Source organism: Prionailurus viverrinus, chromosome B2, assembly GCF_022837055.1.
Source record: "Prionailurus viverrinus isolate Anna chromosome B2, UM_Priviv_1.0, whole genome shotgun sequence".
Taxonomy (NCBI): domain Eukaryota; kingdom Metazoa; phylum Chordata; class Mammalia; order Carnivora; family Felidae; genus Prionailurus; species Prionailurus viverrinus.
The window spans coordinates 54,022,369-54,036,559 of record NC_062565.1 but is presented as its reverse complement, the minus strand read 5'-3'; the positions used below and the strand labels follow the sequence as shown (position 1 = coordinate 54,036,559).

At 38.9% G+C, this 14,191-nt stretch overlaps 1 protein-coding gene across 22 annotated transcripts in view; it reads left to right on the top strand.

Annotated features, from left to right (window-relative positions):
- Window positions 1-14,191, top strand: part of DST (dystonin) — a 372,684-nt gene that overhangs the window by 178,354 nt on the left and 180,139 nt on the right. For all 22 annotated transcript variants that reach the window (XM_047859452.1, XM_047859460.1, XM_047859447.1 and 19 more), the window contains 2 exons: window positions 12,100-12,212; window positions 12,305-12,411. In XM_047859452.1, coding sequence (XP_047715408.1) covers window positions 12,100-12,212; window positions 12,305-12,411 — 220 coding nt within the window. The remainder of the gene's footprint in view (window positions 1-12,099; window positions 12,213-12,304; window positions 12,412-14,191) is intronic.

Sequence of the window (14,191 nt, the reverse complement as noted above, 5' to 3'; positions counted from 1 at the left end):
AAACTGATTTTGTTTTTCTTTTTGAGAGAAGTAAAGCTCTGGCTTCTAGCTTGACATTCAGCCCCTGACTTGTCCTACTTTATCAGTCACTGCATGCAGATAACTGCCCCAGAACATTGATGAAAGCCAAGTTCCCAAACAGCAGCACCACTGTGAAAACATGTCTGCCTGAGCAGGCATGAACATGAATGTGCGCCCACAGGCCACAAAGAACAGGGCAACATGTGCGGTAGAGCCAGGTGAAAACCTAAGGTGGTAGGATGGAAAGGTACGAATACGTCACGACTCACATGGTAGAGGGGTGGTGTGTTTGGCAGAGAGATTATTTCTGCTTAATAGTTTCTGTTTGTCCTAGTCTTGTTTTTAGTTTATGCCATTCACTGGTTTGAATTTCCTTTTGAGGCCCTTGGCATTCTTTTCACAAGCATGTTTTACATACATTACGTAACCAAGGAGGACTCCACTTTCTTAGGATAGATTGTGTTCAGGAGCACGCCATTTAAATATTTTCTAATCAGGCAGCCAGAAGCTTTTCACTTGTCTGAGTGTGTAGTTGGATAGCAATTATTTTGTTCATTGTTTGCATTTTGAATTAGAACTTAATGGGACCATCATATTTCATTACATTAAATGTTTAAAGATGCTGTAATTGGGAAGATTAGACTGTAAGGCTGTGGTCAGAATCATCATGTTTAATAGTCTGACCTGGAGGCCTGTGATTAAGCCGCATGCTTGGATTCAGTCACACCTTACAAGCTGAACTGGATTGGACTGGTTTAATACTGGGAGGAGGCCCTTTAGGGTTTGAAATGTTCCCATAGGAAGTTGGATTAGTGTTGATGAGGGGATTTTTTTCCCTTCAGAACCAGGTCTGCCCTTAGGCTGCAGAACCCAGAAGTCTGAGGGTGTGTGTATGTGTGTGCACATACACACAAGTATGGTCTCTGGTGTGTGTGTGTGGCCATGGGCTAGGCAAAGACACAGAGCCCCGAAGGTTATAATTTTTGGAAAAGTCACAAGTATTTCAGTTTTTGAGGCAAAATCAAATTGCTTATTTGCCTTACCAGATAAACTCAACACAGTTGAATTCTGAGAGCTCACTGTGAAAGCCTGGTAAATTTTATAGTAGGTTCTCCTGTAGGTATTTCTTGCCACAACCCTACTTCAACTTGCATCTGTGACTTTTATATAAAAAAAAATAGCAACTAACAAAATGTAATACATTAACATAGTAAAATTCTCAAATAGAATAAAAGTGAATGCATTGAAATGTGATCTCTTTCCCCAGATACCCAGTCCCCTTCCCTAGAGACAACTGTTCAGTTTCTTTCATAGTCTTCCAGAAATGTTCTGTGCATATACAAACACCTGTTTTGGGGCAGAGTGGGGGGAGGGTCAGCTTGTTGAGGTATAATTTACATAAGCACCGAATCTTGAACATTATTATAATCTTTTCTAAAACACAGTTGAGAGAATGGCATATATGTTATTTCACATTTTTCTTTCTCCTTAATTTATTTTGGATGTCTTTCCATATCAGCAGAAATGGGTTTACCTTATTCTTTTAAAATGCTACAGAGTGTTCTGATGTATGGATGTAACATTATTTAATAGTATTGTGTTGATGGACTTTACATTTTTTTGCTATTAAAAAGTATTGTATTGGACTTTGTATGTGTGTTTTGCAGATGTGTGAGTGTGTTGGTTTGACAAGTTCCTAGAAGTAGAATTTCTGGGTCGAAGGGTAATGCATTTAAAGTTTTAAGACCTATATCTGAATTGTCTGCTAGAAGAGTTGCACTGAAATACCCTTCTGTACTGTTTCCCCTCCATGATGCCTTTAAGAAAGATTCCATTATTTGTTAATGACATCCTAGCAGATATTAAACCCCATTCATTTTTTTCTATTCTTCAAGTTTGTTTATTCATTTTGAGAGAGAACGCGAGCATGCAAGTGTGCACAGGTGGGTGTGGGACAGAGAGAGAGGGAGAGAGAATCCCAGCAGTGCAGAGCCTGACACAAGGCTTGAACTCATGAACCATGAATGAGATCATGACCTGAGCTGAAATCAAGAGTCAGACACTCTACTGACTGAGCCAGCCAGGTGCCCTCTCTTCTTTTTTAATTTACCCTTTTATTCATACAATTTTTTTTCAGCTTTTAAGGTATGTGCCAGAGCTGAAATTGCAGGCTTATGTTTCCCTCTGGTGTGCAAGCTATTAGTCTAAACATGAATGTGTTGAGAGTTTAGGGGAAAATGACCAAGTAAGTTGGCAAATTTGAGAATGATGTGATCATTTAAGACGTTAGAATGCCAGCAGTGGGGGTGGTCTTGAGGTAACATACAAGAGAATGTGGGCCACAATGCCAGAGGTTTGGGAAGTATGTAATAAACATCAGATTCCTTCCCTTCCTGCTGCCCACCCACTAATAACAGGGCACGTGACCGTAAAGCACAAGAGAAGCTGGGCTTTGCTGAAATACTCCCCTTACTTTGAAACTTGACATATGCTTCCTTCGTCCTGGCTCCCTTCGGCATTTTCTTACCTTTCTCTAACACTAAGATTTCTCTTATGTTGCAAGAGTAGCTGACATATCTTCTATCCATCTATTTTTCTTTGATAGGTCCGTCGGTTTTGTTGCAATATGTCTTTATTTTGACTCATTTTCAGATTCCTGTTCCTATGTTATTTTGTGATATGAAGTGGTTTAATATTTTCTATCAGACTAAAAAGTAAGTTTATCCCTCTTTTGGAGGCATATTTATCCCCTAGAGAGTAAGATTTACTTAAGTTCACTAAAATATAGGTATTGAAAGAATTAGGTCTCTATCAAAATCAATACTATTCTCTGTGTTTGTTAAAGTGTATGAGGCTGTTATGGGGTTAATTGTTCTTTGTGAATTGAGACTTGTAACTCCTTAGGTATCTTTTAATTTCCATTGGTAGGTTCCAATCTTGAAGTACTAACAAAACTCGCTGTAAATCATAGCATTTTTCATACTTTGCTTTCTGTCTTGTTGGTAGAGAGTTACTTTATAGAAAAAAATAGGAAGAAAATTTGAAATAAATTGAGGCATCTAGTTCTGAGAAAGGGAAAATTACCTTCATGGCTTTGTTTCCTTCTACAATACGTGCCCAAATAGGAGCATAAAGGAATATGTACACCCATTTACAAAAATATGGGTGGGTCTCTTGCATGTTCATCTTTATTTGCTGTCCTTTTTTTTTTTTTTCCGCTGAGGGGAGGGGGCTGAGGGGAGATACTTTTTGTACCAATAAGAACAGTAAAAACATGCTAAGCCTGAACATGATTTAATCCAGTCATCTACGGGAATTTGTTATGGTAACTGCTGAACTGCCATAGGATAAGTGAGGCATATTGAATACATATTGTTATTGTGTGATCTATCAGAGAACAAATGTTGAGTAATATATGTGGCTTCATGCATCTGTGTGTGAGTAGGTGCGTCGTGTTCTGGAGTACAGACGTTGTTTTAAGACTGATTTCTAGGTAAATGGAGGTTTTTGTTTTTGTTTTTTTTTATTTCCACATAATTTCCTTTCAATTTCTTGCATGCTGCTGAGTACATACTAGTTTTCCAGCAAAGCCTGAGCCTGTGCGCGCCCAGCTACCTGCTTTGTCTGTGCATGTACTCAAGCAGTGAAGCGTACCAGAAAAAGTCATATGCAGATGATCAGTTTCACTGTGACTTCATGCTTACCAGCTTCAACTGGTTCTGATCAGCAGTCTTTTCCTATCTGTGTTAATTCACACCTTCTCTCACTCATACTGCCTTTTCTCCCCTTACTATTAGCTGATGATCTGCACTCCTGCTCTCAGAGAATACTGACACCAGCAAGTGAAATGTCTTTCTCTTTGCTACCAAAGATACAGACCTGACTTTGTTTGCTTCCATCCCAGCCCATCTTTGCTCCCGTTTGACAGACGAATTCCTCCTCCACCTCTCCAAGGCCTGTTATCCCTCCTCCTGTGCTCTGGATCCCATCTCTACCATTGCCTCAGAAACCTTCTTTCTCATTACACTAAACCTTTCTCCCTCAACAGATCTTTCTCCTTGAATTTTAAGCACGCTGAAGCCTCTTGGCTAATAAAACAACAACAAAAAATTCCTCTCTTAACTCCATGCTTTTTTCCCATCTACTGCCTCACATCATTCCTTTCCTTAAAGGCCAGACTTGTCAAAAGAATTGTCTGTACCCTCCATTTACATTTCTTTACTCTATATTTATTCCTCACCTCACTTCTTCTGGCCTCTGGGCCCATAATCCACCAAAACTCTTCTAGGGTCAAGAATGTCTTCCATGTGGCTAAATCCAATGGGTCGTTTTCAGGCCTCATTTTTCTCCTCTGTATTTGACCCTACTGACCATTCTTTTCTTCTTGAAATACTAGTCTTTTTTCTTTGGTTTTTATGGCTCCACACTGCCCTGGTTTTCCTCCTGTTTCTTGGGCTCTTCCTGCTCAGATCTATTTGTAGACTCAGCCACAAGGCCAGTACATGTTGGGAGTTTTTGGGGGGTTGCCTGTTGACTTTCTTTTCTCTCTGTGTTGACTCCCATCCATGCCCACACCCCTAAGTTCTGTGGATTTGACCTTCGAAATACCTCCTGCCCTGTCTGCTTCTCTCCACTGCTGCCACATTCTTTTGCAGTCACTATGGTTCCCTACTGGCTTCTGTGGGAATACTTTCAACACTTGAGATTTCTTCTGCATCTAACCTCAGATCTGATCATTTAGTCCTGTCACCTCCTTAACGCATTTCAGTGCCTTAGTTCTTAGAAAAATATTCAAAATCCTTTAAGAAGTTCATGAGATTTGGGGCCTCTGGGTGGCTCAGTCAGTTAAGCGTCTGACTTCAGCTCAGGTCATGGTCTCATGGCTCATGAGTTCAAGCCCGGCATTGGGCTCTGTGCTGACACCTCAGAGCCTGCCTTGGATCCTCTTCTTCTCTCTCTCTCTGCCCCTTCCCTGTGCACACGTGTGTGCACATGTTCTCTCTCAAAAATAAACATAAAAAAAAAGTTCATGAGATTCTGCATTATCTCTGCCCCTGCGTCCTTCCAGTCATCTCTCACCATGTGTCCTCCTGATGTTGGCTCCCATCCCAGGCAGTGGTCTCCTTGTTCTCACGTGGCCTCCAGGCCTGAACATGTGCAGGCTTTTCCCCCTCTGCCTTGGTGCTCAGGGTGTTCTTTCCAACCAGGTTTTCTCCTGGTTTACTCCTGAACTCCCTTTAGAGCTCTGAGTTCTTCGTATGCCCAGTGCCTGTATTCTTAGTGCCTCTCTGCCCAGCACATAGTAGGTGCTTATTAAATGTTGAGCGAATGAATGAACTTGCTAGTTTGTTGACTGGGAAGAATTATTTAGAATTAGTGTTACCGAAGTGCCAAGTTAGGCCTTCTGTGACATTTTCATTACATTGGTTACATGCCAGTGGATGCTTTTTAATAACCCATGCATATAGTGGTTTATATTTAGTTTCACAGGTACTTTCACATGAATCTTCTCTTGAGACCTTGGACAAATCAGTTGGCTTCTTCAAACCTAAAATGGCTTTCTTCCACTGCCACACAAATCTCAAGACACTCCCTGGAATTCCAGACGATTCTTATAGTTCCTGATTTTCTGTAATCCTTGATTTTCACTTTTTTGTAGGAGAAATGAGAAACCTGAGACACGGGTTTCTGGATGCATGTTCACAGTCAGAGAACAAGTTAGGACTAAGTCACAGGACACCTGAGTCACAGCCCTGTTACTTCTTTCTATCTCGGTAGAGCCTTTTCGCTCAAATATGTAAAAATGGTCCTTTAAAATTTTTTTTTTAATTTTTTTTTATTTAAAAAAAATTTTTTTTTTCAACGTTTATTTATTTTTGGGACAGAGAGAGACAGAGCATGAACGGGGGAGGGGCAGAGATAGAGGGAGACACAGAATCAGAAACAGGCTCCAGGCTCTGAGCCATCAGCCCAGAGCCTGACGTGGGGCTCGAACTCACGGACCGCGAGATTGTGACCTGGCTGAAGTCGGACGCTTAACCGACTGCGCCACCCAGGCGCCCCTTAAATTTTTTTTTAAAGTTTGAAAAACTGTGGTAAAATATACGTAACATTTACCATTTGGTATGTTAATACACTGTTGCTAAACCATCACCGCCATCCATCTCCAGAACTCTTCTCCCACCCCCCAAACGCTGGCAATAACCATTCTACTTTCTGGTTTTTTGTGTGAGAAAGAAAATTATTGCTCAGTGTCCTTTCACGTGATCTGATATCTCCTATCGCGAAGTTTATATAAGCGGTTTTTATTTCAATGAAACAATCTGTCACCAAATGCTGTCTTCGTCAGCTACCTCGTTTTACAGTCTATTCCAGAGTTGGGCCAATATGAAATGTGACTCCGCCCCATCCCCTCCAATCCTAAACGTGTTCTTTTCCTCTTGATTTAAGCAATAAAAATCAGCCCTGGAAAAGAGGGAAAAGGCTTGCTGTCTCCTACTGAGAGTCTAAGGCAGTAGGCATGTTTGTGTTTGTGTCTGCTTTGTGTTTGTCTTGTTACATAATTATCTGATAGTGTTATGGGTTTTTTTTTGCCAGTGCAGAATATGGATGATTTTGAAAGAAAATCAGAAATGTATTAGAGGCAAGAAGGATTTTAAAATGATTTAGTTTCCAGACTTGCCTGATAAGAATCACCCTGGGGGAAGGGGAGAACCTTGTTAAAATACAGATAACCAGGCCTTTCTCTATATTCTGTCAGTCTAGAGTAGGGCCTAGCACCATTCCAAGTGTGGAAAACATTGTTACAGTATATATTGATGAGTACTGTTTGGGTGACAGTCTGGAATTACATTTTATTTCATACAGTTTATTTTTCCGGATATGCCAGCATGCACAGACACACTATCTTGTGTTTCTTGTATTACCATCATCATTATCACTTTCCCCACCAGCAGAAGCATAAATTCTTCTCTGTTTTCTTTATCTTGATTTTTCAGCTTCATATCGGATGTTACGATTTAATTAGATTTCAGTTTATAATGCCAGCACAGCGCAACACGTTGCTCAGACTTTGTAGAGAGATACACCTGGGTTCAAATCCTGACTGCCCTTGTCAGCTTGCATTCTTGAAATTACTTAATCTCTTAAAGCTTAAATTGTTTCATCTGTAAATTCAGAGTGATAATTACACTTTTTGAAACTTTGTAATTTATCCCTTGCTTGTTGTTTTCACTGCATGCCTGTTTTCAGATTGTTTTTAGCAGAGAAAGCCTTTAGGAAACCTTAAGATGTGTCTGTTTAGTTCACGGAGAAGTTAATGGCATTGTGTTCTGTCCCATGTGGATTTTGATAAGGGTGTGAAATCCTGATTGGAAGCTATCGATGGTAGCTTTATCTGTAGAAATTAACAAAAAGAAAAGGAACAAACCTAGGAATCAGGAATTTGAACCAGGTGCCAGATGGTACCTTCCAGTCCTCAAAGCTATTCATTTCTTTATAGTTTATTCATTTTTCAAATATTCGTGTGCCGAGCATCATGCTAGATATTGAAGATACAAACACGGCTAAAACAAGGTCTGCCTTCAGGCAGCCTGCTGTCCATTGTGAGAGGCAAGTGCAGAGTTAGAATGAATTGTGGCAAATACACACATGAGGATAGTACACAGCATCTGGGAATGTAGAAAAGCAAGACTTACAGGAAGAATCTGAGTTGATCAGGTCGTGTCATGTATGGGGGTGAGGTATGCAGTGGACATTTGTTGAGGGAAGGAAAGAGACAAAAACCCGATGTGTTTTTGCTTTGAGAAATGGACTCTGCTCGTTTCTCTTTCTGTCGTGATTCCTAAAAGGGAAAATTTCTCAAGAGGGTTCAGATCCTGGATAGCCAAAACTTACATCTATACCCACACAGTAAATAATGATTGAATGCCAATTGAGAGCCAACACAACCCAGTAAACCCTATGAATTTAAATAAATTTTGCATACTTTGAAAAAACATCCTGATTTGGATTCTGACTACTAATGTTAGATCTATCCTTGCAGCCATTATCATACTTTTGGTTTGGAATTTGTTAATCTTGTGTCTGCACTAATGCTCTCTTCTCTTAGCTAACTTTTATCAGTGTCCCTTCAAGGGTGTTCCAATGGCCGTTTCTAAGTCTAAGTATTCTGACTTGGTTTCATGTTTCTTGTAGTTGAGCATTTCAGTGTTTGGCATGATGTCATGTGGAAGTCTTAAGTAGTGTGTCTTGTGCTAATCTTTAGCCATTTGTAATACTGCATAAGTCAAATTTTCTCTCAGAATCCTATCTAATTCTCATGTGAGCTAATATAATAATAAAGAATTTGAGGACTGAAAAGTTACTTTGGGGTGTCTGTACCAAAAAATATCTTACATAGTTTTAATGTTCTGTTAGTTTGGCTATCTATTAATGTGGGTGGTAACATATATAAAATATATGTCTGTCTATATATGTGTGTTGTGTGTGTGTGTATGTATATGTGTGTGTATATGTGTATATAAATATAAACATAAATATAAATGCCCATATACATGTATATATGCCTGCAGTTTTGTATGTATGTGTGTGTGTGTGTGTGTGTGTGTGTGTGTGTGTGTATGTATGTGTATAGCCTATTGTATAATTTTTTTGTTTAGAGAGAATGCTCTTTTAACATGAGTGTTATATGAAAGATAAACATTACTTTTATCCAAAATTATTTTGTATTATGGCAGTAGCCACTTTGAGACCTTTTGGTCCTATGTTTTTAAACAAATTAAGGGCACTGAGCATGCGTACAAGTGCTTTGCACTTTTGGCTTTGCTTTCAGTTTCATCTTATGGTCTTATCTTGATTTTATACTCACACTATATAATTTGTGGTATCTTCTTTTTTTAAAATTTGTTTTATGTTTGTTTATTTTTGAGAGACAGAGCACACGAGTGGGGGAGGGGCAAAGAGAGGGGGACAGAGGATCCAAAGCAAGCTCGATGCTGACAGCAGAGAGCCCAGTGCTGGGCTGAGAACTCATGAACCATGAGATGGTGACCTGAGTTGGACGTTTAACCAACTGACCCACCCAGGTGTCCCTACTTTGTGGTATCTTCTTGTGTTTTTCTTTGTAAGCTGTTTTTAATCATTTATGGAAAAAAAAGGTAGGATAAAAATGTATGTTTTTTAAAAGTGCTATCTGTGAACATTGAGTCATTCAGAAAAGATTATATTATTCCAGAATAATGACACAAGTTAAGAGTTAGGATGGCCCTTTTCCCATAAAAGACTAACATATATTACTTTCAGTGGCAGAGTATTACATTATATGATTTTGAAAGGTTTGAAGAAAATAGGGAAACTAGAAAAATTAATGCAATATAGGAACATGGTTGTTGTCTTGTACCTGTTTACAATGTAGTGTAGACTTGGGTTAGTCAAACCTAAAATGGGAACAAAATTTCCTATTAAAGTTCCGCAAAAAGGAGATCTTAAGCTGGAATGAAACCTTTGGAATGAAAATACAAACCTGTAGGTGGAAAACAGGTAAAGTTTTAAAAGGTTATATGATCCCAGTGAGCCTGTAAAGAAGAAGAAAGATAGGTTACAACACAAGCCTCTTCTGGAAGCTCCAGACAGCTAGAGGAAAGGCAGAGTAGAAGACTGAAAATGACTGAATGGTTAGGAGATGAGTTTGGAGAGGGATAGGATTTTGAAAACGTTCAGGCTGTTCGTTTCTCATAGTGGTTTTACAATTTTTTTCTTTGTTTTTTTTATTAATTTTCTCTACTGCAGTCTTTTAATAAAGGAATGTCACTTCGTTTTTTGTTCCATTAAAGTGTTAAATATCATGATAAAAGAGGTGACTTATCTCAACTCAGTGTATTATACAGCTGCCTTTGTGCTGAAATGACTATGTCATTCTGAAGGAAGTTTTATGTTTTATTCTTTTAGTCAAAAACTTGGTTCTTCAATGACTTTATTCATTCCCTCTGGGATTACTCACTGTTTACTTTCTTGCTAATGGCAGGGTTCGTATAACAACATGCCCTTTCTTGTTGGGAGATTTGGCAAACCCAGAAAGGCTGGTTTTTATTTCTTCAAAATGTGTGAACTTTATGGAAGCAAAACAGTTTTTTGAACTTTAGATATTTGTTTTTGTCTAGACCTAAATTCACCTGTTTAGTAATCTTGAAGTTGGCAGATTCTTCAAAAATACTTCTTTGGGAGTAAAAAATATTATTTTTAGAGGTATGTAACTTACCTCTATTGTTGTCAGTAGATTTGTTGTTCCTATAATAAATGTAGGATCACTTTTAAGTAATCATGTTGGTGCATATGAAAAACATTAACAAACTTGCTAATAATTTCCCGGGAAATAGGTAGGTAGGTCATGGCGGCTACATTTCAAGGTTCTGAACACTTTGAAAGTTCTGTAAAACTGTAAGTAGATTTCTTTGAGGTCTGCTCTCTTATCAGATAAAAAGAAGACTGCAAATTGTTGTTTACCTTCCTAAGAGTTTTTCATGTAAACAGCTTTCCAAGTAGTATTCAAAATAATTTGCATTTCAGTCCTTCTCCATGACCTCTGAGCCCTCCCACTCATTCTGCAGTTCCCAGATGACTATTCTGAGCAAACCAGAATGTCTGTGGGACATTGTTAAGAGCCAGCCTTAGAACTTGATAAGAGTGGGTTCTTAGTGATTTTGAGGGTGGGTACCACTCTTTTTGAGCTTTACTGTTTCCACATTTGTTTTTGCATTCTTTTAATGCTTTGCTTTTGAGATGAACATTTCCTGACTGGCTTTTGCCTTGTGTTAAGTTTCCAACTACCACATTTTGCCGCTGTCTATGCAAGGAGTATTTGGGAAGTCTTTCCCTTTTCCTGTCTTGTATATAGACAGAGATAGCTTTAAAGTATCCCTGTGGTTTAGTAAAACATGCAAGTCTCACAAAATAGAAAGGGTTGAAGTCTGGTGTATGAGTGTGTGTGTGTGTGTGTGTGTGTGTGTGTGTGTGTGTGTGTGCTTGCACCTGTGTGCATGTACACGGGCATGCACATAGATGCTTGTGAAGATGTAAACTAGTGCTTATTTTAGTCTTTCATTTATGATTCAAATTACTAATTAGCCAACCTACTTACCAACTTACTGCTAGATATTTGTTGTCTGCTAATTCTTTGTCATTCTTTGTCTCAGCAGAAGGATAAAATACAAAAGTTTATTAATACATGGTTCTTGCTGACTTAGAGTTAGCTGGTTGTGAGAAGCAAGATGTGCATGCACATTAAATAGTGAATTAATAGGGCAGGGAAGCGTATGATTATTCTGAGGGCCAAAGTGACAAGCACAGGCCCAGGAGTGTGTAAAGAGTTCAGGCAGCAGAGAGAAAAATGAAGGTTGTGAAGATGAGTGAAGGCTTCACAAAGGATGATAGTGCTCGCAAAGATGAGTCGACAGCAATCACAGCACATGGCATCCTGTCCACTGGGCGGTGGGTGCCAAGGAAGCAGCATTGAATTCATCATAAACGTTTGTGTTGGAACGTTGAATAGCTGTTGGAATAGTAGAGTTTACGATTATGAGGAATTTGTAGACTTTGTTGAAAGTTACCAACTTTTTATAATTTCCTTGCCACACTTGGTTTTGGCATACAAAAGTTTTTTTTATTGGGAGAGAGAAAAAGCACATGCGGGGGGAGGGGCAGAGAGAGAGAGAATCTTTTTTTTTTAAGCTTATTTATTTATTTTGAGAGAGTACACAAGCAAGCGGGGGAGGGGCAGACAGAATCCCAAGCAGGCTCTGTACTGCCAACTCAGAGCCTGATGTGGGGCTTAAACTCAAGAACCGTGAGATCATGGCCCAGGAGTTGGAACCTCAATTGACTGAGCCATCCAAGCACCCCAGCACACAAAAGTTTCTGAGAAAAGTAAGCATTGTTAAATATTTGATGAAAATCTTTGTATTTCAATATAGGCTTAGTATTAGTATTTGCAGAGATGGTATGTAAATAGATAAACAGGTTCGTGTAATGTTGAATTAGCACGTGAGAAAACTTAACTGATTGCAGTGAATTTTTTCCTAGGCCGGACCTGATAGACATGAATACTGTTGCTGTTCAAAGCAACCTTGCAAATTTAGAGCACGCTTTTTATGTAGCAGAAAAAATTGGAGTTATAAGACTTCTGGATCCTGAAGGTGAGTTGTTCTGACTAGATGTAGACTGGCATGAAAGTCTGGTCAGAAGTAATCTGTCAACATTTTGAAATAATTTATGTGGCTGCTTTTAGATGTTGATGTCTCCTCACCTGATGAAAAATCAGTAATAACTTATGTGTCATCTCTCTATGATGCATTTCCCAAAGTCCCTGAAGGTGGCGAAGGCATTGGTGCAAATGTGAGTATTGATTTTTCCCTACTAGAAGCTGCGGATTCAGTAATGACCAATTAATGACCAGTTAACTGAATTCTTTGATAGAGCTTTTTACAGTATTTAAATGTGAAATATTCTTTAAAGAATTTGAGTTAAGATGCTATTTAATGAACCAGTACTGTTTGCATTTTCATGACACTATTCTACCATTATAATTAAAGTATAACTCAGAAACATTTGTTCTGTGTCATAAAGTAAGCTGTTTAGAGTTACATATAATTTTATAATTAAAAGCTCTAAAGCACCGAATTTTGGAGTTTTTCCTTTTTAACTTGCTGCTGTTTTATATTTGCTCTGTTTGATGTCCTTCTGTATCTGCAGAATATCTCACCCCTGAGATCACTTTCAATGTTACTAATTCTCATAATCGCATGAAATAAGTTGGCTAGGAATTGTTTTTCTGATTTAAAGGTGATTATCTAGAGGAAGGTTATTTGATTTTGCCAAATTAACAAGCTACTTCATAAGCAGAGTGAAGTGTGGTACAGAGAGCTTTGGGCTCCTCATTTGTCCACTGTTTCCCAAACATTTGTGTAATTCAGTTCAACGGTGCATTTTGTAGTGGTCATACGAACACATATGGAAGCATTTCTGGAAGAGAACGGGAAACCATCAGTTGTGCGTTAGAGGATGAGCCCCTTCACCCTGGACTTCTCACCCTTTCCCTTGCAGATACCTTTATTCCTAATTTACTTAGAAAATTTTGGAGCTCATCTTTTTCACCTCTGTGTGCTTTTGTTTCTGGACTTACTTCCATTCTCTTCTCCCTGTTCTTTCTCTCAGAGGTGTATCGTCTTCTGATCCCTGAGTAACTTGCTCTCCTGCTCATCCTTTACTGTGATGTCTGTCAACAGTTGAGTGTTGAGCGTTGCTTGAGAATGTTTCTCATGGCCATTCTTTGCCTTATCTTCTCCCTGCCTTCACCCCGTTCCTGCCTCGTACTCCTTACTAGGATGACAGCTTTTCTACACTTTTCTGCCTCTGTTTTATTTCTCTTCCCATCAGCACTGCACACGGTCACCAGATTGATCTTCCTAAAACCTGATGTCTTTGGCTTGAAAACGTTCAGTGATTACATATAGCTTGTTAGGTGAAGTCCAGCCTAATACTCTGACATTGAAAATTCTACATACCTCCTTTTTTAGCTACAGTGTTTCAACACAGGCTGTTTGCTGGTAGCCAGGGCATTTCTGGTTCAGAGTCCTACTCACTTGGGGCTCCCTATCTTTTATCTCTTCCTCCCCTCCGCCCCCCAACACTTACTGGTTGTTGCAGAACTGCTCAAGGACTTCTCTCCCAAGAATAACTTGGTGATTGTTTTGAGGCACATATATAATGACCTGATTCTTATCTCAGCCTTTATCATATACTACCTGTTTCAGTTATTTCAGCACTTAATTAACTACTGCTTTTCATTTTGCTTAACTGTTTATATTATGACTCTCCTGCCTCCCTATCTAGACAGTAACTCTTTGATAAAAGGTATTATGTCTTAAAGTATTAAATTCTTATTACAACACATAGTATAATGCTTTGAATGCAATAAGCACTTGTCAAATACTTTTAATTCAACAGAGCAGGTGACAGCCTTCCAGTTTCTTTCCATTTTTATAAAAGGTTTGCTTAATGAGTAATCCTACCACATACATTTTCTATAATTTTTATTCCTGTCTGCTTTCCTGCATACTCTATAGACCATTGAATTCAGGTATACAGTGGATTTAGATCTAGAAAGGTTGGAGGA